Source organism: Acinonyx jubatus, chromosome C1, assembly GCF_027475565.1.
Source record: "Acinonyx jubatus isolate Ajub_Pintada_27869175 chromosome C1, VMU_Ajub_asm_v1.0, whole genome shotgun sequence".
Taxonomy (NCBI): domain Eukaryota; kingdom Metazoa; phylum Chordata; class Mammalia; order Carnivora; family Felidae; genus Acinonyx; species Acinonyx jubatus.
Window position 1 is genome coordinate 104222828 of NC_069381.1, and position 24505 is coordinate 104247332.

Genomic DNA, 24505 nt, shown 5'->3' on the forward strand with positions numbered 1-24505 from the left:
TTGTTGAATGGAATTTTAAGCCTTTAAAAATATTAGAAATTTTCTTAATGTTTATTTATTTATTTTGAGAGAGAGAGCAGGGGAGGAGCAGAGAGAGAGAGGGGGAGAGAGAAAATCCCAAGCAGGCTCCGCAGTCAGCACAGAGCCCGACGTGGGCCTCAAACTCACAAACTATGAGATCATGACCTGAGCTGAACTCAAGAGTCAGACGCTTAACTGACTGAGTCACCCAGGTGCCCCAGACCTTTAGAAATATTTAAATACGATGTAGAACGATATGATCCTTTTTCTTTCTGAAGCGGTTTGGTCGTTGAAAAGGACAGGGGAGAAACTTAGGAGAGAAACGTCTAGTAAGACACACTAGATCCCAAGGCCCCCATAAGTCACGTGTCACACATGCCTCCTTACTTTCATTTGTTCAGTAAAGCATTCTTTGTGCTAAGGCACAAGCCAGGTGCTGGGAATAAGCAGGTAGTCTCAATGTAATGTGACATATGTTCATGCTGAGGTTAAGTGCAGGAGGCCCCATCCTGGAGAGGGGGCCTAAAAGCCTCCAGGCTGTGGAGGATGGATTGAAAAAAATAGTGAAGTTTAGGAACACCAGTAGACACTCTGTCCCCTCAGGTCTCCTTGTGACAACCACCTCCAAAGTCTTCACATTCTGTCTGGCCATAGAAGTGAGATTTGGGCACCTTCAGTATCATGTTGTAATCCCTGGTGTGAACTAGTCAGTCCCCCAGAGTCCTCGTCAGGACTTTCCCATACAAGATACAAAGGATCGGCAGAAGCGGGGTCACAGACTGTGCCCCCAAAGACAAGGTGATCTAAGAAATAGGTTCAATAGTTTATTTCTTGGTAAAGCAATTTCCAAGAGTTTGTGTAAAAACAGCCAGTGAGCAACATGCAACAGGTAGTCAGTAAATGAAGACACCACTCAATACGTCCCAATAGCCTCTGTTTGGCTTTGGTGGGACTATCTGCCAAGGCGTGGGGGCCGAGAGGGAGCAGCGTGAAGCCAGGTGTCTGAGGAAGTGAGGGCTCAGATGTGGGATGGGGCTACCCGGGGTGGACTTCAGACCCAAATGTCAGAGCTGCAGTCACCCCCGGGGTAGCGGAGCTCATGGGCCAGGGCCGGACCTAGGGGCTCCTTCCCAAAGTCCACCAGGAAGTTGGGGTTCAACTTCAGGCCTCCCTTTACTGTGTCTACATCGATCTGCAGCATCACAGAGCCTTCCCTGGTAGAAAGAGGGAGGGGGTAAGAAAGAGGTCAGGGGTGGCCATCCCTTTCCCCCAAGAGTTTGTGATGCAGGGGTGGGTCCTAAGAAAGGAGCAGGGCCTATATGGCAGAGGCGGGTGGGGTGCCCAAGGAGTATTCAGGAAACCAGACTCTTCTGGGAAAGGAGGACTTGGGGAGGGGAGCCCAGGCTGTCTGCTTCTCACCTGATGAGATCAGGGTAAAACTGCTTGTCCCAGGCACTGTACAGAGATGTGGTGACGTACAGACGTTTCCCGTCTAGGCTCAGCTGGATCATCTGAGGGCCTCCGGGTACCCGTTTCCCCTTGGGAAAATCAGGGGTCAGGGCCCGTGATAACACATGGGTCCTGGGAGAGGGATCATGGAGCATGCCCCCACCCCATACTTCTCCAGCATGGATATGAGGGTACCCATGAGCTGGAGTGGAGGGTGGGGGTGTGTGGGTGAGGGGTGGATGTTGGGGGTAGATCCTCACCTTGACCACCAGGGGCTCTGGCTGGGATTTTAGCTCCTGGTCCTCCAGCACTTGCACGGGCCCTCCCTTAACAATGCTGCCCCCAAGGAAGAGCTGGGTGGGGGGATACAGAGCAGAAAGGAGGACAGTGGTGGGAGGTGAGGACATCGCAGGAAGAGCAGGGTGCCTCAGTCAGTGTGCCCATACTCCCTCACTTGTGGCCACGGCTGCCCACAGTCCTGGCCTGTGCCACCCCTCAGTCTGCATTTTTGCTATTCCTGAACCTCCCTGATCATCCCCCAGCCACTTCCTACCGTCCACCTCATCCCCAGCCTTCTTCTTCCTCCCCCTTCTCTCTCCCCCATCGTGTTAGCACCCCACCTGTCCTGTGAGGCGGGGCCTCTGAGGGTCAGAGATGTCATACTGCCGCAGGTCCCCATGCAGCCAGTTGCTGAAGTAGAGGAAGCGGTCATCCAGAGACAGCAGGATGTCGGTGATCAGGCCTGGGGCAGGGGTGCCATTCAGAGGCTGTAAGGACTTTTGTTCCCCGGGGCCAGGAATCAGCCTTCTGACTCCCAACGTCCCCTGGACACTCACCGGGCATTTCGGGCAGCATCCAGCCCTTCACTTTCTTGGGGGGCACCTGGATGACCTTCTCCACTGACCAAGTACCTCCCTGCGTCGGGAGGTGGACGGTGGGGTTAGGCAGAGAGGTGAGCCTGTTAGATTGGGGACTTGGGGTTGCATCTGGGTCTCCCCAGCGCCTGCTGTCTGCAGTGAGACAGCAGATGGAGGGCCCTCTTGCCACTTGGGTCTAACTCCTGTGCAAGACCCTTAAGGTAGGGATGATGTCTCCTTCACCACTACATTCCTAGCACTTAGCACAGTGCCTAACATAGAAACCCACAGACGTTTTTTGAATGAATGAGTAGGAATTTAGGATTCAGGGGAGAAGAGAGATGGGACAAGTGGCCTTGGTTTTTGTTCCTGGAGAAATAGGGCTAGCAGAGCCAGGCAGAGGGGCTTGGGTCAGCCCTAGAGAGAGGGGTGCCTCATGGCTATGGACGGCTGGGAGGAGAGGGCCAGAGGACACAGAGGCACCTGATTCTTGTAGAAGCGCTGGATGGTGGAGCTGAGGGCACAGCCCACGAAGCCCTGGGCCGCGTCTGGGTTGTGCAGGAAGCGGACCTCCAGGGGGATGAGCCCATCCTGCAGGGGCAGGGTCTGCACGATCTCATGGCGCTGCCAGTCCCACACGTGTAAATGGCTTCCATACAGCCCTGGGGAAGGGATGGGGCCAGAGGATGGGCTCAGGATCAGGGCAGGGCAGCATGAGTGAAGGCTGGGGCACAACCCAGGGCATAGGTTGAAAAACCGGTTGGAGGGATAAGAAGGATGCTTGAGCAAGCCGGAGTACTCAGCGAGTCCTATACCATCAATTACCCCAAGAGTCGGGTTCACAGGAGAGAAGTAGGAGACCTGAAGAGGGGTTTTCAAGCAGAAAGTAGGGGTGTATGTGCCCAGGCTCCTACTGGCCTATGGGGAACAAGTCTCACCTGCCTCTACATCAGCGGGGTTGAAGCCATCTCGAAAGACATTGGGAGCTGCCCATTCACTGCTGATCATGACATTGTGTCGAGGCTGGTACCAGAAGTCATAGCCCATGGGTGCAGCGCCCCCAGGCCGTTCCCATGTTCCCTTCACCTCGAATGTCTCTCCATCCAGCAGCACGAAACCCCCTGAACAGTGAAGGAAGTAAAGTAGCAGGTAGCGACAGTGGAGATGCCAGCCTTATCCAACCCTTGCCCCCAGGCACGTCCAAGGGGCTGTAAGTCCATTTCATGGTGCCCCTTCCTCCCCCTGGATTTGCTAGCTCCTTCAATTCAGGTGCCCAAAGGGTTCCATCCAGGAGACCAGGTGGGAGGTGGGGACTCATTCTGGTGCCCCTACCTCCCGTCAACTTAATCCCGGTCCTAGACCACAGGGGACATTTCTGTCCCCTTGAGCCAAGAGTCTGGGACTCAGAAGGCTGTGGCTGTCTTGCCCAGCCTCTCTCTCAGTGTGGACTCCCTTCCAGAGGCTAGGCTCCATTCTGCTCACTAAGTTGTATTTTTTTTAGAGCAGACAAATTGCATATACTCGTTATTCACTGTGAATGCCTAACATGTCCTCCTCCCTTGCTTAGTGTGTTATGATGCCTTGATAGTCCTTTGCAAATACAACTAGATGTCAACTCCTCAGTGGTAGTAAACCTAGGAGGGTCACATTCCTCCTACCTCTGAGAAGGAACTGGTGTCCCACTCCAAGCCCTCAGATGGAATAGGTAAGGTTCAGAGAGAAACAGCTCAGTGTGGTGATTAGGTCATAGATTCTGGAACCACACTGCTGGGTTTGAGTTCTGCCTCTACAGCTTATTAGCTGTATGACTTTGGCTAAGTTATTTACCCAGCCTGTGCCCCGGCTTTCTCATCTGGAAAACAGAGATGCTAGGTACACCTACCTCATAGGTTGTACCTGGCGCACGGGAGACATTGTGTAAGTATTAGCTAAGACAGCACCATAAATGAGAGTGCCGATGTGAAGGTTAAGGACGCCACGGACTGTGAGACTTGCCCATGAATTCGTAAAGGCTGATATTAAATGTCTGTGTTTTCCGGGGTCATGTCATAGTCCCCCAGAACATAGTGCACTGTTCTGACTGTAATTTCTAAGTGAATTTGTCATTCAAGTTTCATCTTTATAGAAATCATTGAAACGACTGAAGTTCCTTGACTATAGTTTAAATTTTGGATAAGACCCAGCCCTCTGGTTCTCCCTGGAAGGTCATTCTATCCCTCTGTCTCAGCTTGGGAGCTGTTCTCCCCACAGATGTGCCTACAGTGCCAACAGGTACCTTTGCCATTGCCCTTGGGGTCTCCCAGGGAGCTGACCATCACCTCCCCGCTAGCCAGGCAGTGGCTGGTATGGACGTAGCCCAGGTCACACTTGGCATGGATGTCTTCAGCCTCAATGACCTGGATATGGGTAAGGAATGGCATCGGAATGTTATAGGGCTGGGGGGACCCACCTGTGACTCCCCCATCCCCCCATTCCTATCTGCTGACACCATCATATTTTTTCCTTTAAGACATGAACACAATTTTCCCAGGGGGAATATGGCAGAGATTCAGTCTGGTAGCTTCTGCAGAGCAGCAAGGGAGAGTCTGAGAGACTAACTCCGCAGGCAGAAAGCACTGACTTCTCTCCCATTGTCTGTCTTGAAGGCACCATGAGTCCGTGAGACCAGAAGCTCCTCCCCTGCTGGGCCATCGCCAGCATCAAGGCACAAAGATGGCACTCAACCACGTGTTGGGAGGGGTGGTTAGAGGCTCCTGCCTGAGGGAAGTCCTGGGCTCATAATTGGCTGGGGGAAAAAAGGGCTCCTTCACTCTCTCAGAGTCAAAACAAAAAGCTCCTCCCAACCCCTCTGGTGCCCACCCCCATGATTCTATATGGTGACCACCCGCAGGCCTTGGTAACCCTCCTCTGAAGTCCCGCCCCCTCCCCCTGCTGCTGAGCCCTGACACTGTGCAAGAGCTGAAGGCAGCTGGCTGGGGGGTGGCCTGTGGCCTGGAGGGTGCCCAGAGTGGCGTGTCCATTAGATCCTTGAGCAACAAAGGCAGGCAACATGCCTTGTGTAGCTTTGGGGCACGGGGCTCGGAGCCCACATCCACCACATAGATGCGGGAGGACATGAGACAGGGCAGCATCAGCTTGGTGCGGGACTTGGTGCTGTCCCCGAAGCAGCTGCTGCAGGTGTTCCATCCTGAGTGATGCAGTTCGTCCTTCAGGTTGGGCATGGGCAGCCGGTGGATGACCTAGGATGGGAGAGGGGGCAGGAGGTGGTGCTCACCCAGACCATGCCACTGGGATCCCTGGACCCACTTGGGCTGGGCAGCACAGCACAGGCTGGTGTTCATCGTTGTCCTGTACCTTGGGGGTGCCCTTGTGCAGGGAACAGATTGTACAACCGTACCCAAGGAGGGTGAAGAAGGATGCGGCTGGGGAAGGGCATTGCCGGGGCCAGGGCTAGAGAGGGGACTCAGGGTACTCCAGTGCCCAAGCTGCACCTCACCTGGCAATAGTGGGGAGACTTGGGGTCAACGTCCACGGTGGCCAAATAATCCGGGGCCTCAATGCCTGTGTTTCGGTAAATACAGGGCAGGTAGATAATCTCTTCCCTGGGTCCTAAAGGGTAGAAAGCAGTTAGTGGGGATGGCAGGGTGGAGAGGAATGACGGGCACGGAGCTGGGCATGCCCGAGGCTGAGGCCTCAGGTCTCCTGCCCTCACCGGCAGTGGGATCAGTAGAGGGTGATGGTTTTGCACAATTCCCTTCTGGGGGCACAGGCTGGCAGATGCTGCACACTTACCTTTCATGGCCTCCAGAGGGGTAGGGTAGCCCGGTCCACACTTCTCACACTTTGTAGCTGTGAAAACAATGAGGCAGGTTGGCTCTGTCACTCGCTGCAGGGTCAAGGCTCCTTCCCTACCTGTGGCAACACATATCTCACCACGTGCTGGCCCAGGTCCTGTCCTGACTCTGGCCCTGTCACTGCCACCATCCTCCCCGGCCCTCAGAGCCCTGATGCATGTGTGCATGTGGCAGGAAGAGCCTTCACAGGTATGACCTGAAGGTGGACAGACACTCAAGCAGGACCCAGGAGAGGGGCAGGAGAGGCTGTGCGGTACAATGGCTATGACATTGACTTGCATCCCAGTCCCGGCTGCTCACTGGGACTTGCTCCAAGCCATGGGAGCTTTGGGACAAGTTACTTAACCTCCCCAGCCTCAACATCCACACCATCTGTAAAAAGAAAGTAATAAGAATACCACGATTGGCTTTTATTAGAAGGAAACAAGAAGGTGCAATGAGTGAAGTATGCAGCTCGTGCTTGCCTGACAGGAGCCCATCAAAGCCTGGCTGTTCCTCAGCGAGTGAGGGTGGTGCCTGTTCACCTCCCTTCCCAGAAAGCTGTCTCTGCCAGGGTCTGGGACACTTCCTGCCTTTCTCCCCTCTGCGTCCTGACCCCAGGCTGCTGTCCAAAGCCTGGGTTACTTCTCCGAAGGTCTGGTAAGGATCGGAGGCTGAAGTTTGGGGCCACAGAGCTGTTACCACCTGGATGTGCAGAGACCAGTTTCTACCCCCGGGTGTCACCCACTTCCTGCATCTGTAACGTTAGGTGTTTGGTCCTGCTCTGGAGGGCTCAGAGGCCCACCTACCAGAGCTATAGGGTGTGGCCCTCCTTGTCCCTGAAGTCTGGCAAGAGAAGCCACATGGATCTACCGGACCAACATCAGTCTCTGAGAAGGAGGGCTGCCAGGACCAGGTGTCAGGCATCAGGGTTTGGAGCCTGACCAGGAGGGAGAGGGAGGACTAGCACAAAGGGAGCTGTAGGAGGAAAGAAATCCCGGAGTGGAGATCACAGGATGGGGCATTGCCTCCTTGCTGCAGCCCATGGCCGGTCTGGCCACTGCCCTGACAGCTGGGGGGCCACCAGTAGGGAGGCAGGAGTAGCCAGAGTTGAGCCTCCATGGTACCTGGAGGCCCTCAGTTGGGCCTCAGCCGGGAAGCCAGGTCCCCTACTCATGGCAGCCAAGTGACTTAGGAGGCCCAGGTGGCAGCAACAGCATTGTTGAGTGCGGAAACCTGGTTTCAAGCTCCAGGTCTGATGTCTGTTCTCTCATGTTCTCTCCCCTGCTTTGGCTAAAAGCGGGTAATAATATCTTACCTTCTTTTCTAGGTGCCCATGAAGGTCAAATAAGCCAATGTATTCAGAAGTACTTTAAAGGAGAAGTGTTGTATAAATATGGGAAGGACTGTGCCAGAAGCTGGGGACAGAAATCCCAGGCAGTGGTTGGTGCTCATAGAGAGGGCTGGGTGGGTGTGGCAGGGTGAGAGGTCCAGTCCAAAGGAATTAAGGGGACTTGTGCCAGGGCTTGGCACAGGAGGGGAGGGAGAGGGGAGGGAGGTTGCCCAACACAGAACAGAAGGAGATTCAAAACTCCCAAGACCTCAAGACAGAGACACAAAACCCGCAAAGCTGAACGGAGAGAGAAATAAAGGTGTGAGGGAGGTGTTGCTGGCTGTGTTGTCTTCCTGTCCCTGTCCCCACCCCCTCCCAGCAGTTCTTAGAATCAGTCAGGCCCATGCACCCACCAGGCCCCCAGGAGCATCAGTGTTCTTTCTGGGAAACAATGCCCTGTCTTAAGCATCTTAAGCAAGATCTCTGAACATCTGTGGGTTTAGGATGAACACAGGGTAGCTCACTGGAGCTTCTAGGAGCCTGAGAGTGAGGAACAGGAGGGCTTGGGGACTGGGGGGTGGGTTGAGGGGTGGGAGGCACTGGAATAGGCGCCCAGCGGCCGAGTGTGGGCTCCGCTTTCCGTCCCAGAGTGATCAGGTTCCGGGTGGCTGGAGAGCCATCTGTCCCCAAAGGCCTGGGCTCCCTACTTCCTGGAGTAAGAAGCTGGCCCAGGGCTGAAATCAGGACTGTCATTCACCTATGGTGATAGGCCAGGGACAAAAGGTTCTCCCACTGTATTCCTGCCCCACCAGATATTCCCAGCTGCAGAAAGGCGCCTGGGCTGCAGCTGAGAAGCCAGGTGGGGGTCCAGGGCCACCCATCTCCGCAGCCCCTCCACCCTCCTCTTCTGGCACCCTCTAGAAACTTTGGCTGAGCTGGGAGATGCAGGGGTGGGGGTGGGGTGGCACCAGTGGAGCAGAGTCCAGCGCCTGCCCCCCCACCCAGCTCTCCCGACCTAGCTTTTCTGCCACTTCCTGTGGCAGGGTGGGCGGCACTTGGTTGTCAGAAAGCCCCCTCCTTACCCATGCTGCTTGCTGGTATGCTTTGATCCTGACTGGCCTGTCAGGAGGGAGCAGAAACAGAGGTCGGGCTGGTGTCCGAGGCACGCTGTGCCGCTGTGCCCGGGAAGGGGCAAAGGGAAGGAATTTATACAACCAATTGGGGGGCGGGGCGGGGCAGGGGGAGGGCCCCGGCTGCAGCCCAGGGTGAACCACCAAGGGCAGCTGGCCAGGACGTTCTCAAATGGCCTGGGAGGCTGCTGTTTGAGTTGCAGGGTGTGTGTGCTAGGAGCCTGTGCATTTGCAGATATGCACTGTACCTGTGTGTGTATCTCTTGTGGGTGCCTGGGAATACTTTGTGGCTCTGTGTATGTGCACAGTCCTGTATGCCTGTGTGTATGTGTGTGTGTGTGTGTGTTTTTGTGTGTGCATACGTGCTCGTGTGAGTGTTCCTGTGTGTCTGGACTTGTGCATGTCTGTGTGTACTTAAGTGAGTTTGTGCCTGCCGGAGTGTTGCTTGTGTGGGCCTATGCATATGTGCCTGTGTGCGTGAGTGTGTGTGTTTGCGCGAGCGTATGAGCGCACATGTTCCTGTGTCAGTGCTCATCTCTGTACTTGGGTCTGTTTCCACGCAGGGCCGTGGGCCCATCTGCTCCTATTCACAGTCAGGGTCAGCTCTCTCCTAAGATTGCCCTCTGATTCCAGACGTCCAGGCTCCAAAAGGCACAGTCCTACCCACCCCCAAACTGCCCACCCTGTCCTCCTGCCATGGCCGCCCTGACAGGAACCAGGGTTAACTAGGACCCATGTCCAGGTTTCACTTTCTCCTGACTTGTGTATTCCTGTTGAGCTTTGAAGTGGAAGGAAAATTGGCAGCACTCATTATCACGCTCATTACTCTCATAAATCCCGGCAGGTGGAATTGTAGTGCCCCCCCCCCATCTCTGGGCTGGGTACCTCATACATCTCCCTAGGTGGGTAGCAGGGCCCCAGAGCAGTCCAGCATGATGTCACTGTCCCTAACTGGCCTGTGACAAGTCAGAAGACTCTCAGGGTTCCATTCATCCAGGAAGGAAGGAGTCCCCCAGCTGGAGGATTCAATGCCACCAGGGCTGCCTAGCCTGCTAGTACAGGGTCCCAGGGACATGCCACACAGCCGTCAAGCAAATGACAGGTGCTTGCTGAAGAACCAAGGCAAGGTTGAGGCCTGATCTGTTAACTCTCTCTGGGGCTGCCCCAATCCAGAGAGGCCCGGGTTCGAAGGGCTGGACAAGGGAACCCACCCCACTTGTTTTTCATCGTGAAGTCAAGGGGCCCTCTTTCCTGAAACCTGGCTGCCTGACAGGGGTAACATGTGCTTCTTCTAGGAACCTGCTGACTCGGTGTCTACAGAAGCCACTTTCATCTTGGATGAAAGCTATGGGGTGAAGTTTTTATTGGATAGTGAAAGGGACGAAGTTTGGTCTCGAGACTGCCGGCGGAAAGATCCATGGTGTTTCCAAACCGGAGTGAAAGGAAGAACAAAGCTGGGCTGCGGTATGACAGATGATGGGCATCTGTCCTCCTGGTTCCCGTGGGTAAGGGAGCACCCAGAGGAAGATGCTCTTTGGCTGCCCTTACCCCCTTCTCCTCAATATCACTCAACTCCCCTGACTCTTTCCTACATCTGGGTCCTCACCATCACGCCATCAGCCAGGCATGTGCCGCAGTCAGCCCTGTGGGTGCAGCTGTCCCCCAGGGGGTGGCCCAGGGGGCTGCTTCTTCGCCTGGGCTGGCCTCCCCATCTGCTGGCTGTCTCTCCTCACCCTGCCTCCAGCCTGTGCCTCTGGCCTCCTCCTCCTCCTCCTCGGACCCCATCTCATACCTCCTCTACTTTCCTGCTTTGGGGCTTGAAGTAGCCTTACAACCAAGATCTGAAAGAGAAAGAAAGCCCATCCTCACCCCCTTGTCAAAAGTTCTGGGGCACCTGGGGGGCTCAGTCGGTTAACCGTCTGACTTCGACTCAGGTCACGATCTTGTGGTTCGTGGGATTGAGCCCCGCGTCGGGCCCTCTGCTCTCAGTGCTGAGCCCACCTCAGATCCTCTGTCTCCCTCTCTCTCTCTGCCCCTCCCCCTTTTGCGTATGTGCTCTTAAAGTAAATAAACATTTAAAAAAAAAGGTTCTTGAGTCATCACCCCCAAAGAAACTGTGATTTTGCTTATTCTAGACAAGAACCGCAAAGCACCATTCTGTCACAGACTATAGGTTCTTCCATGCTCTGAACCCTGACCTGGTGTTCTCTGTGGCTCCTGAATGGCACCCCTAGCCCCTACCTACTGCTTCCTCCACAGCCTGCAAGGTGGTTGGGAAAATTCGTTCAAATCAGGGCTACAGGTGGAAGCAGCCCAGGGAGGGGGCTCAGGCTGGTCGTAGAAGGGTCCACGGCCCATGGCGTCTTTGCTTCCATGATGGGCCACCCCAGTCAGCCTCATTGTGGCTCAGGCATCCCTAATGTTGCTTCTCAGGAACTTATGCATTCTCTCCTCTCTCTGATCTGCCCTTCCCTAGCCAACCAGAGTCCAACTGGAGCTGGCTGACTCCCAGATTGATATGAAGGCATATGAGGAGGGCCACAATCTTCCTGCCCTGGGCAGTCCCAGGGAGGGTGAGACCCCAGCCCAGGTCTGCTAATCCCAGGAGGCCATATGCCTGACACTGGGCACCCCCACCCCAAAGGAGGGTGGGTGCGGCCCATGTTCCTTCCTGCTGGTTCAAGCTCCAAAAAAGCACAGTAAATATTAGAGGAGGTAGGTTATCAGGGCAGCAGCTGAACAGCCAGGCGGTTATGTAACCGCTGCCCGAACTTTGGCTTTGCTCCATCATCTACAGACAGCAGATTCTTGTGGCGTAGGGGGTATGGAGCCCCTCTGCTGGTTCCCCCCTTTCCTTCCAGTCTCTGCTAGACTTCTTTGGGCCTCTTTAAACAGACCACTGTTTGGCAAGATGGCGAAGTGAGGAAAGAAAGATTAAACCCAGAGAAGGGAAAGGAGAGGAGATGACGTCAGAGTCTCCAAGAATAATTTAACATTTAAAAAAGAAAAGAGACAAAAAGAGGGGCGCCTGGGGGGCTCAGTCTGTTAAGAGTCCGACTTCAGCTCAGGTCATGATCTCTCAGTTCATGGATTTGAGCTTCGACAGCTGTGCTGACAGCTTGGAGCCTGGAGCCTGCTTTGGATTCTGTCTCCCTCTCTGCCCCTCCCCCACTCATGCTCTGTCTCTCTCAAAATGTAAATAAACATTTGAAAAAATTAAAAAAAAAAGACAGGAAAAAAGTGTTGTTCTTCATCTCTCGCAAAACAAAAGCAATGGGGAAGCAATCCCAGTCCGGCCGGTGGGGGGGTGGGGGGGTGGGGGGGTGGAGGGGAGGATATCAGGGATCAAGCAGAACTAAACTGAATGAACCACCTGGTCACACTCGCCCTTGCCCACAGCACCCCCACTTAACCCTTGCCACACCCCAAACTTGTAGGTAAATCATCCTCCTTTGACTTAGGAAGAAGCTGAGGCTCAGAGGGGCCAAGGCCAAGGTAGGTGCCGAGCAGGAACCCCTCTCAGGTTCCTGGGTTCTGGAGCTCACAGTTTTTCTAATCACTCCAGGCCATTTGGTGTTTTGTTTGGCTTGGGAGGGGTGTGGGTGGTGGGGAGGAAGAAGCTCCAGAAGGAATGTGGAAAGCTGTGCTGTTTTGTTTCTGGGGACTCTCAGGGACACTTTCTTGGGAATGGGGAGAGAAGAAGCAGGTGTCTCCTGAACTGAACAGTGGAGTCTTCCTGGTGCGGAGGGAGTGGGGGATGCCCCCTGCTACAGGAAAGGTACTACGTCCATGTGTAACCATGGTTACCTTTGGAGAGAGGCAATGGAAGGAAGGGGATAATTTTTTTACTTTTGTTTCAGACACTTGTATATATCTATTTTTTAATGCTTATTTTTTTATTTTTGAGAGAGAGAGAGAGAGACAAGAGTAGGCGGAGGAGGGGCAGAGAGAGAGGGAGACAGAATCCAGAGCAGGTTCCAGGCTCTGAGCTGTCAACCCAGAGCCCGGTGCGGGGCTTGAACTCATGAACCGTGAGATCATGACCTGAGCTGAAGTCAGATGCTTAACTGACTGAGCCACCCAGGCACCCCCAGACACTTGTACATTTAAAAAAAAAATTTTTTTTAATGTTTATTTTTGAGAGAGAGAGCATGAACAGGGGAGGAGCAGAGAGATAGGGAGACACAGAATCAGAAGCAGGCTCCAGGCTCCAAGCACAGAGCCTGACGTGGGGCTCGAACTCACAAACCACAAGATCATGACCTGGGCCAAAGTCAGACTCTCAACCGACTGAGCCACCCAGGCGCCCCGACACTTGTACATTTTAAAAAATAATAAGCGTGTATTACTTTTGTAATCAAAACCCCAAATAAAGGTACTAATTTATTTTATTTATTTTTTTGCCTGCCTGCCCTCTCCTTTGGGAGAGACACGCGTGCGTGGTCATTCATTCATTCCGTCTTGGCCTCCACCAGGTTTGGTAGGCAGAGTGGGAAACAAGGCAGTTTCTGCCGTCATAGAGATGATTTGCGGAGGGAAATGGCCACTAATCAAGGCAATAGCATCATTACCAATAAAGTGCAATGAAGGACATGGGGTAATGTGGATGGCCGAGAGTAAACGGGGATTGGACAGGGTGGTCTGGTCTATACACGTGCAGGTTTGTGTGCAAACAAGCAGCGCGAACAGAACGAACACACCCAACACACAACCCAAGGTGCCTGTGGCACCCAAGGCAGCAGCCTGCGGAGGCCTCATGTGGGACTGGCTGGACAGGTGGAGGTTTTTCGCAGCTAAGCAGTTCCTGAGCCACGTCCTGCTCATTTCTCCTGGTTTTAACAGACCAACGACACGCCCTGTGCAGGAGGGAGTAGCATTTACTGAGGACCTGTTAGCAGGTGTGGCTGGTGCCAGGCCGGGCCCTGCACACTAGCAGTTAGCTCAGGGACTGCCCACAGCAAACTGGACAGGTAAACAGCTTTTTCTTCATATTACATCAGAGGAAACAGAGTTTTACAAATTCAACCAGCTGCTCACGCTAATTTCACAGCACCTCCCTATCTCTGAACAATGCTGAGTTCAAAGCCTGCCACTCAGAATAACAGAGCTCAGAGAGAGGAAAAAAGCCCTCTGCCAGGGCTGGGGGTGATCTGAGAGGCACTTGGAGGGCTTCCGGCCCACCCTCAGTGCACTCAGAAATAGCCGCCTTCTGGCCTGTCACGGATGCTGGAAAGATCACCACTAACAGTTTATTTCTGTGGAATGGGATGTCCTCTTCTCACCTTCCAGCCTCAGAGGTTACCCTTGAGGTGCTAAGCATGGCTTGGTTTTATCAGAGGCATGCCTCTGATAATAAGAGCAAGGAAGACTTGGAGCGCCTGGGTGGTTCAGTCGGTTGAGCTGAGACTTCGGCTCAGGTCATGATCTTGCGGTTTGTGAGTTCGAGCCCACGTCTGGCTCTGTGCTAACAGCTCGGAGCCTACTTCAGATTCTGTGTCTACTCTTCTCTCTGCCCCGCCTCTGCTCGGGCTCTGTCTCTCTGTTTCTCAATAACAAATAAATGTTAAAAAAAAAAATTTAAGAGCAAGGGAGATGCGAAGGAGAGGGAAGTGTTTAAAAAGCCGTCTCTTGGGACAGAAGAAAAGAAAGGCAAATGAGAGAGGGAGATCTCTTTCTCTCTCTAGGTCTCTCTCTCAGCAAAAAATGTCAATTTTTACAAAAATAGAAGAGTATGATGAACCTGCAGTTACACCACCATCTTCCCTAAAACTCTGCTCACAACCCTACCTGCTTCAACTCTTCTTCCTAGCCCTCCTCTACCTCAGATTTTCTTGAAGCCAACACGAGACACTGTATTATTCCTTGCATTAATATTTCTATAAGCATCCTTTCAAGATTAGAATTCTTTTTTTTAATTTTATTTTTTATTAAAAAAAATTTTTTTTAATGTTTATTTATTTTTGAGACAGAGAGAGACAGAGCATGAACAGGGGAGGGTCAGAGAGAAAGGGAGACACAGAATCCGAAGCAGGCTCCAGGCTCTGAGCTGTCAGGCACAGAGCCCGATGCGGGTCTTGAACTCACAGACCGTGAGATCATGACCTGAGCCAAAGTCAGTCGCTTAACCGACTGAGCCACCCAGGCGCCCCTAATTTTATTTTTTAAGAATTTACATCATAGTTAGCATATAGTGCAACAATGATTTCAAGAGTAGATTCCTTAATGCCCCTGACCCATTTAGCCCATCCCCCCTCCCATAACCCCTCCAGGAACCCTCAGTTTGTTCTCCATATTTATGAGTTTCTTATGTTTGTCCCCCTCTCTGTTTTTATATTATTTTTGTTTCCCTTCCCTTATGTTCATCTCTTTTGTCTCTTAAAGTCCTCATGTGAGTGAAGTCATAAAATATTTGTCTTTCTCTGACTGACTAATTTCACTTAGCATAATACCTCCAGTTCCATCCATGTAGTTGCAAATGGCAAGATTTCATTCTTTTTGATTGCCGAGTAATACTCCATTGTGTGTGTGTGTGTGTGTGTGTGTGTGTGTGTATATATATATATACCACATCTTTATCCATTCATCCATCGATGGAAATTTGGGCTTTTTCCATACTTTGGCTATTGTTAATAGTGCTGCTGTGAATATTGGGGTGCATGTGTCCCTTCGAAACAGCATACCTGTATCCCTTGGTTATATAGCCAGTAGTGCAATTGCTGGGTCTTAGGGTAGTTCTATTTTTAGTTTTTTGAGGAACCTTCATACTGTGTTCCACAACGGCTGCACCAGCTTGCAATCCCATCTTTTTTTTTTTTTAAACCACTGTCTCATAATCGCACCTATGCAAATTAGTAAGTCTTCACTATTATCAGATATTCAAATTTCCCCTTTAGTCTTACACGTTTTTGTTTTACAGGTTATTTGAATCAAGATCTGAAGAGGGTCCATACCTTTCTATTGTTCTTTTTCTTATGCATTTTTTAAAGTTTATTTAGTTTTGAGAGAGAGACAGAGAGAGTGAGAGGGGGAGGGGCCAAGAGAGAGGGGAGAGAGAGAATCTCAAGCAGGCTCTGCACTGTCAGCACAAGCCCCATGTGAGGCTCCAACTCATGAACCGTGTGATGATGACCCGAGCCAAAACAGAGTTGGACACTTAACCGAGCCTCCCAGGTGCCCCTCTATTGTTCTTAAATCTGTTTAATCTGTAGGAAAGCAAGGGTATCTATCTACCTTGAAGATAGATTCAAGTTTAAGTGAAGGAGGATCTCACTACAACAGAAATTATGTATCTTGTCACATATCTAACCTACAAGAAGAAAAAGTGAGGTGGGTGTGAACCCAGTGTTGTAGTCTAGAGGAGGTAACAGCGACATCAGTCCCAGGGACACAGGGAAGTTTGCTGTGACTTCCTCCCCGGCCCCTCCTGTGCCAGCCTTCCTCCTGTGCCAAGCCTGGCTCCAGAAGAGCTGAGACGAGAACCATAAAAAGGCTTTTATGCAATCGTCTCCACCTTTACAGAGGCTCACTTGGCTTGCACCTTCTCAGTTACGAGCCCTGGGAAGAAAGAATTACATCAGTTTCGGTTAATGGCCCAAATTAAGCCATCAAAACCTCTAATCAAGCTTCCATTTTGGACATGTTATAATACTGTAAATAAAAAAAATCCAAAGGAAAATGAAAGCCCTTCTATTTGAGGTTGGAAGGACCTTTGGCCCCTGGAGTCGTATCTCTGAGTCACAGTTTCTCTACTAAGCTCAGGACAGGCAGGAACAAATTGCCCTCCTTCTCAGGGCCTACATTTTCTCACCTCACCACCAAGATGCTGCCTGGGAAAAGGGCAGGCAGCTTGGATACTCCCTCCAGTGTCCCAAAGAGACAGGAATCCTGAGGCTTTGGGACACCTGTCTTCATTCTACATGGAATCAGAAGAAGGTCTGGGAAAGGGCCTCACTGCATGTCCTGGACTCTCTGTCTTCCATATACCATATCTAACCTGCTGTTCCACTGCAATTTCCCCAGGGTCACAAGTGTAGAAAGATGGAGAGTGCTATTTGGAAAGGGGATATTTTGGGATTTCCTATCTCACCTTATCAAAAGGCTGCTCAGAAACCAGAGTTTAAAAAGGCTTAAACTGAAAAATGATGATCTCTCTTAATATAGAAAGATCTCCGGGGCACCTGGGTGGCTCATTCGGTTAAGTCTCTGACTCTTAATGTCGGCTCAGGTCATGATCTCACGGTTTGTGGGTTCGAGCCCCGTATTGGGCTCTGTGCTGACAGTGTGGAGCCTGCTTGGGACTCTCTCTCTCCCTCTCTCTCTGCCCCTCCCCCACTCACACTGTCTCTCTCAACAATAAATAAACTTAGAAAACAAAAGAAAAAAAGTATACAAAGATCTCCAACAAATCAATCAGAAAAAGACAATCGGTACAATAGAAAAATATTCCAAGGATACGAAAATGAAGGTTAAATGGGTAATAAACATGAATAAAGATACCCAACCTCATTAGCAACTAAAGAAATGCTTGTTAAAACAACAACATGACAGGATTTTCAAAAATAAGAAGATTGTTAACATTTAGTGTTGGAAGAGGTGTGGGGACAAGGACACTCTTGTATTTTTTGGCAAGAGTATGAAATGGTGGAACATTTTCAGAAGGCAGTTTAGCAGCACCTGGCAGCATTTTCAGTGGGAATCCACCTTGGATGATACACTCTGTGGAAATGGACAAGTATTCAAATCTATTAATAAGATGTCCACTGCAACCTTGTTCATAATAGTGACAGGTTGGAAACAACCAGTAGGGGAATAGTTCAATATATTATGGAACATCCATAACATGAACACCAAGAAACCATAATGTATAATTTTATACACATGGACGTGGAAGGATATCCAAGAAATATGGACGAGGGGGAAAGAGGCAGAAAATAGTATGAACCCATTCAATTTAAACTATATATAAAATTAATTAATTAAACCATATAGTTTTATTTAGTTTGACTACTTTACATATTAAACTAATTAATTTAAATTATAATTTATAATTGCGTAGTATATAATTACATAACTTCTAATTTAATATGTACTATAAATGTATACTATAAACAAACAAACAAACAAACAAATAAGATTACATGTTTGTAGAAAAGCATTTGAAGAGACAAAACTTCTTGTAGTTCTTGTAAGTTCATACCAAACTTACCAAATGTAACCAACACTGGTTACCTCTGAGGACTTGGATTATAGGGAACAATATTTCTTTTTCACATTATGTACCAATTATGTATTTTTTACATTTTTTTAAGTAAGCTTGAAATACACACATAATTTAAAAATTGAAATAGTGAAAGAATACGATAACACTCTTGTGTCTTGAGCCAAAATTTAAAAGGTTAAAATCCAGTCATGGTGAGAACATGAAGAAAAGGTCATCACTGGAGACGGGTGACAGTGCCAACTGGTGCCTTATTAACAAATGCGATTCGTCAATACCTATCAAAAGTTAAATTGTGCACAGCGTTTTTACCTGGGAGTTCCAGTTCTAGGATACGGTCCATAGAAGCACCTGGACAAGTAGGCGATAAATAGGTCATAATGACAACAACCACAAAAACAGACATCACTTATTAAATGTTTAACATACCCTTGGTATCGCTCTAAGCACTTTAAAGACAAAAAAGAAATGAACCCCAATCCACATAAAAGCTTACTATGTGCCAGATACTTCCGTAAGCTCTTTACATGCTCTACCTTGTTTATTTATTTATTTATTTATTTAAATTTTTTTAAACGTTTATTTATTTTTGAGACAGAGAGAGAGAGCATGAACAGGGAAGGGTCAGAGAAAGAGGGAGACACAGAATCTGAAACAGGCTCCAGGCTCTGAGCTGTCAGCACAGAGCCCGACGCGGGGCTTGAACTCACGGACCGCGAGATCATGACCTGAGCCGAAGTCGGATGCTTAACCGACTAAGCCACCCAGGTGCCCCTCTACCTTGTTTAATTAATCCTTACAACAAACCTATGAAGTGGAGACTCTTACTGCGCCCATTTTACAGATAAGGAAGTGACAGCATACAAAAGGGAAGTAACTTGCTCCAACTCACACAGCTAGTGGGTAGCAGAGTCTAGGATTTGAATCTAGGCAGTCGGCTTCAGACTCTGTGCCTATAACGGCTACACTCTCCTGTAGTGAATCGTAGAACTTTCGCAAGAGCTCCTTGAGATGGGTTGTTTTGTGTTTCATTGTTTGGGGCTGGCCAGCACGTATGGCTCTTTTTATGTCTGTTGGCAGATGGAACCCACCACCAACCACTCTAGGAACCAAAAAGGCCCCATGCTCACTGTCCCAGATCCCTTTGCAGCTAGGATCAAGCACATGACAGTCCTGGACATGTAGGTGTGCCCAGGAGGGCTCAGACACAAAGAGGTAGGACAGTGGTGAGTGGGCTTTGGTAGATGTGGACACAGGCAAGTGTGCGGGTGACCAGCCATGCTGCAGGGTCCAGGGCTGCACTTGGAGCATGATGGGTGGAGGCAGTGACCCCCCCCACCCCTGCAGTGACTGCGGGGTCTCCTACCAAGAAGGGCTCTCTGGCCACGCCTGGCTGTATTCAACACATCTGCCAATGGGGCCGTATGACTCAAAGGATCCAACAGTGCTTGACAAATTGGGGTGACCCACGAGGCTGTGGCAAGCAAGACCCAGAAGGAGAGTCCCCACGGAGGCCAAAAGAGGTGTTGAGGCTTAGCCCCCTTCAGCAGGCTCCTCTTTTGATAAATAGACTCTTGTGGGCTTCTGGGTCCCAAGAGAAACAAAATGTGGGACCATGGGACACCGGGTGACTTTGTGGCCCAAGCCCCTTCATAAACTAAGGATTATCTGATTCGCCTAGTTGGCCCAGGATTTCAGTAGCTCCATGCTTCTTACCTCCAGTATAGCTGGGTGGAGCCTGAGAACATCCTGAAGGCAGAAAGAAACCACAAAATGCCCCGCTGTGCCCTCTCATTTGCCCTGTCTTGCCAAAACTCATCTTTCTCAGTATGCTCTACTGGCTTCAAAAGCCTGCTCATCAGGAAAGCTGCTGGCATCAGGAAAGATACTGAGAAGAAAAAACATTCTAGCTTGGGTTACAGGTGGCTGGCTGTCCACAACAGACCATTGCCAGGCAGGAGTGGCCCATCAGGAGATTAACAGCAAAAATTCTAGAACCAGATTTCCTGTGTTTGAATTCTGGTTCTACAAGTTCCTAGCTGAATGAATTTGGGCAAGTTATTTAACCTCTGTGTACCTCAGTTTCCTCATCTCTAAAAGAGAGATAATAAAAATACCTACTCTCATAGGCTGCACTGAAAATTAAATGACTTAATAAATGTAAAGTTCTTCTAGTAGCAGTGAGCATGCACTGGAGTGCTAATGTTATGATCGCAGTAATAAAGCCCGTCTGAAGTTCTAGAGATCTGTTGCACAAACCCAAAACCAAACTGTACATTTAAAAATGGTTAAGGGGTGACTGGGTGGCTCAGTCGGTTAAGGGCCAGACTTCGGCTCAGGCCATGATCTCATTGTTCGTGGGTTCCAGCCCCGCATCAGGCTCTGTGCTGGCAGCTCAGAGCCTGCTTTGGTTTCTGTGTCTCCCTCTCTCTCTGCCCCTGCCCTGCTTGCCCTCTGTCTCTCTGTCTCTCTCTCTCTCAAAAGTAAATAAACATTAAAAAAAGTTTTTTTGAAATGGTTAAGATGGGGGCACCTGAGTGGCTTAGTCGGTTAAGCGACTTGATTTTGGCTCAGGTCGTGATTCCAAGGTCATGGGATCGAGCCCCACATCAGGTTCTATGCTGAGTGTGGAGCCTGCTTAAGATTCTCTCTCCCTCTCCCCTGTCACTCTCTCCCACTCATGTGCTCTCTCTTTCTTTCTAGAATTAAAAAAAAAATGGGGGCACCTGGATGGCTTAATCAGTTAAGCGCCCAACTCTTGATTTCAGCTCAGGTCATGATCTCCCAGTTTGTGGGATCAAATCCCACATTGGGCTCTGTGCTGACAGTGTGGAGCCTGCTTGGGATCTTCTCTTTCCCTCTCTCTCTGCCCCTCCCCTGCTCGTGCTCTCTTTCAAAATAAATAAGTAAACTTATTTAAAAAAAATAAAATAGGGGCGCCTGGGTGGCTCCGTTGATTTAGCATCTGACTTCTGCTCAGGTCATGATCTCGCGGTTTGTGGGTTCGAGCCCCGCGTCGGGCTCTGTGCTGATGGCTCAGAGCCTGGAGCCTGCTTCCGATTCTGTGCCTCCCTCTCTCTCTGTGCCCCTCCCCCACTCACGCTTTGTCTCCCTCTCAAAAATAAATAAATATTTTAAAAAAAGATAAAAAAATAAAATAAATGGTTAAGATGGTAAATTTAATGTTATAGATTCTTCAGCACAATAAAAATGTTATAAAACTTGTGAAATTGAAGTTTTTACACATAGAATTTTATAACCAAGATACTCACTTTCAAAGCTAGAGAATTAGTGATTCTTTTCTTAACTTGCAGATAATTAATAAATGCCTCTTTATTTAAAAAGATAATAATGCTTTCTGAGAGATAGTCCTAGAAGTTAGTGGAGAAGGAGAATCCTCCAGTGGGTAAAATTTCAAGTAGAATTTGTTACTGGCTCTGTTGGTGGAAGACACAGTCTGAGGATCTTTACTGATCCACGTGCAAGGCCAGTGCTTTGGCTGGGTGGACAGATTCAAACAGAATGAGAACAGAGGATCGGGGACAGCGGGTTCAGGAAGAAGGCTTGTGCATAGACCACACAGGAGGGTCCCAGAATGTGAAGAATATTTGTGTCAGTGGTCCCTCACCATCAGAAATTAGGGTTGCTTCTGGTGGCCAAGTGGGTCAAGGGAACCTACTTTGTGGATGTCATTCTGTTTCCTCCCCAGACATTCCATGAAAGAAGTGGCTGTGGTGGCAAGAACACAGGCTGCATGTGGCCTTCCCAGGATGTACTACCCCCTTACCATGGCTGACCTACCAGGGCTATTACTTGGCCTACAAAAGCTACCAAACCAGCCCACCACCTGGTGAAGGATGCTTATGTTAGGTCTCTTCAACAAAGAGGAGGCAGAAATGTGTTCTCTCTATAAGTCAATTTCATATTTGGACTTATTTCCCTGCTCCCATATGTTCGCTGCCACCACCACCACCACCTCTGGGCATCCTGGATGCTTTGTAGGCTCCCTTGGTGGCCCACATAACATGGCTTCTGACCAAAGCTCTCAATGTACAGTGACGGAGTGCTAGCAATGTCCAGCAGACATTAACTCATCTAATCTTCACAACAATCATATTGAGCAAAATACTATTATTATTAGCTCCATTTTACAGATAAGGAAACTGAGTCACAGGGAAGTTTCTTAAATTGCTCAAAGTCAGAAGTAGGTGAGTGGTGAGGCCTGTATTTGAATCCAGACAATTTGGTCTAGAGTCCATGCTTTAACCACCACACGAAGATTCATGGGAGTCATGGATCTTATCATGTACCCCATCCCTCAGAAGCAGCTGACCTCCCAGAAGACTCATTTATGGTAAAACCTTTTAAGATTGGAGTGCTGACCACAGAGTGCAATTTATGTTCTGAACCAGCAACCATTCTATGGCACCATTTCTCTTCCAGCCAGAATACACGATGAGTCCAGAAACAGAGAGAAGGGTGGGAGTTATAACCCATTCACAACATTTTTTGCATGCAGATCCATGGCTATCAGCTTTGCCCGTTTAGGGGTTTGGTATCCCAAGGAGATTTGCTTCTGCAAAGAGGAGACACCGGTAGTTCCGTTGAACTGGACCTTGAGACAGTAACCTGAGTATTTTAGTTTTTTATGCCATCGAGTGAAAGGCAGAAAAGGGGGCAAGATGTTAGCTGGGGCGATTGATCCTGATGATTGAGAGAAAATAAGGTTGCTGTTACACACAGGGTCAGGGAGAGAGATGGGTGCAACCCGCGGGCACCCCCAGGGTACCTCATACCACCAGGTGCAATGGTTAATGTTAACAGAAGACTAAGCAGCAGAAGAGAACTGAGAGTTCAGGTCTTCCAGGAGTGAAGGCCGAGGTCACTCCACAAGGAAAGAACCTCAGTTGTCTTAAGTCCTGGCTGAGCTCTAGAACCAGTCTACATGGATTCAGATCTAAGCACTAACACAAGCTGGCTGCATGTCTATCTCTGCTTTAGTTTCCGTAGCAGGATTCTCGGTGACACCCAGGCTTTTTTTTTCAGGCAGCAACTTTATTTGTTCCAGCACTGCTCAGTTGGGTTCGTACCCAAAGAATGGAGTCCCGAATGCCATGTGGCATAGTTTTTTATATATTTTTTACTTCTTCGTCTCCCATATATGGTAACACACACGTAGTCTGATTTAAATGGTCTCATGTTACAACGTTGGGAAGGATGTTGTCAAGGTTGCCTTGAGGATTTTTTTTTTTTTCTTTCCTTAGGGAGGGGACCCTACCACAGTTTCCACACCTATAAACTAGGGATAATAATAGTTCATACCTCAAGTGGTTATTTTGAGAATTGAGTAATACTTCTAAAGCACTTAGGACAGGGTCTGGCATGCAGTAAACACCCTATAAATGTTAGCCATTATTAAGGCAAAGGAATGAGAAGTAACAGAGGGAAGTCATATATACCAGCAACAGCTTCAGGACCAGCTGGGAAAATGAGAACAGTACACACAAAAACTTGTACAGGCATGCTTATGTTAGTTTTATTATTATTAGCCAAAAATAAAAACAGTCCAGATGTCTTTCAATGTGGGTATGATTAAACGAAGGTATATCCACACCACAGTAAGTTTCCCTGGCAACAAAAAGAAATGAACCATTGCACAGGAAGAAAAACATCAACACAATGACAAGGGAACCTACAGAATAAGAGAAAATACTTGCAAATCCTCTATGCAATGAGGAGTGGATATCTAAAATATACAAAGACACACACAACTCAACAGAAAAAAACTCCAAACAATCCATTTAAAAAATGGGCAGAAGGGGCGCCTGGGTGGCTCAGTTGGTTGGGCGTCCGACTTCGGCTCAGGTCATGATCTCGCGGTCCGTGAGTTCAAGCCCCGCGTCGGGCTCTGTGCTGACAGCTCAGAGCCTGGAGCCTGTTTCAGATTCTGTGTCTCCCTTTCTCTCTGACCTTCCCCCATTCGTGCTCTATCTCTCTCTGTCTCAAAAATGAATAAACGTTAAAAAAAAATTTTTTTTTAAATGGGCAGAGGACGTAAGTAGACATTTTTCCAAAGAAGACACACAGAAGGCCAAAAGGCACATGAAAAGGTGCTCAACATCACTCATCACCAAGAAAATGTGAATCAAAACCACAATAAGATATCACCCCATGCCTGTCACAATGGCTATTATTAAAAAGACAGGAAATAGTTAAGTGATGGCAAGGATGTGGAGAAAAGGGAACCCTTGTACTCTGTTGGTGGGGATGTAAATTGGTACAGCCACTGTGGAAAACAGTATGGAGTTTTGTAAAAAAATTAAAACTAGAACCACTCTATGATCCGCGATTCCACTTCTGTGTATATATCCGAAGAAGATGAAAATGCTAACCTGAAGTGATATACACACCCCTATGTTTATTGCAGTATTATTTACAATACACACATACACACACACAGGAACATTATTCAGCCATAAAAATAAGATCTTACCATTTGCAACAGCACGGATGGACCTTGAGGGCGTTACGTTAAATAAGTTAGAGAAAGACAAATCTCACATATATGCAGAATTAAACAACAACAACAACAACAACACATAGATATGGAAAACAGATTGATAGTTGCCAGAGAAGAGGGGTGTGGGGGGTGGGGAAAATCAGTG

General features: G+C 49.3%; 1 protein-coding gene and 1 long non-coding RNA gene across 8 annotated transcripts in view; one reads left to right on the forward strand and one right to left on the reverse strand.

Moving 5' to 3' along the window:
* LOC106979609 (uncharacterized) overlaps nt 1-10729 on the forward strand; it is a 33651-nt gene extending 22922 nt beyond the window's left edge. For 2 of the 5 annotated variants that reach the window (XR_008295243.1, XR_008295247.1), the window contains exons 7-8: nt 7491-7603; nt 9919-10727. This is a non-coding gene — a long non-coding RNA (uncharacterized LOC106979609). Of the gene's footprint in view, nt 1-7490; nt 7604-9918 lie in introns of all 5 variants that reach the window. The other 3 variants (XR_008295246.1, XR_008295244.1, XR_008295245.1) reach the window with 3 other exon arrangements.
* On the reverse strand, nt 833-18198 carry SELENBP1 (selenium binding protein 1). 3 transcript variants are annotated; one of them, XM_027056201.2, is made up of 12 exons: nt 18153-18198; nt 6120-6176; nt 5824-5936; nt 5381-5566; nt 4603-4723; nt 3266-3448; nt 2811-2989; nt 2307-2385; nt 2091-2212; nt 1731-1823; nt 1441-1559; nt 833-1235 (listed from the first exon to the last, which is right to left on the reverse strand). In XM_027056201.2, exons 1-12 carry the CDS (start codon nt 18181-18183, stop codon nt 1073-1075), a joined length of 1446 nt encoding a protein of 481 aa, XP_026912002.2. In that variant the 5' UTR covers nt 18184-18198; the 3' UTR covers nt 833-1072. The 3 variants fall into 3 exon arrangements, with proteins under 3 accessions (XP_026912002.2, XP_014932995.1, XP_026912000.1); XM_015077509.3 differs by lacking the exon at nt 18153-18198 and adding an exon at nt 8576-8686; XM_027056199.2 differs by lacking the exon at nt 18153-18198 and adding an exon at nt 6261-7403.
* Nucleotides 18199-24505: the final 6307 nt, after the last annotated feature.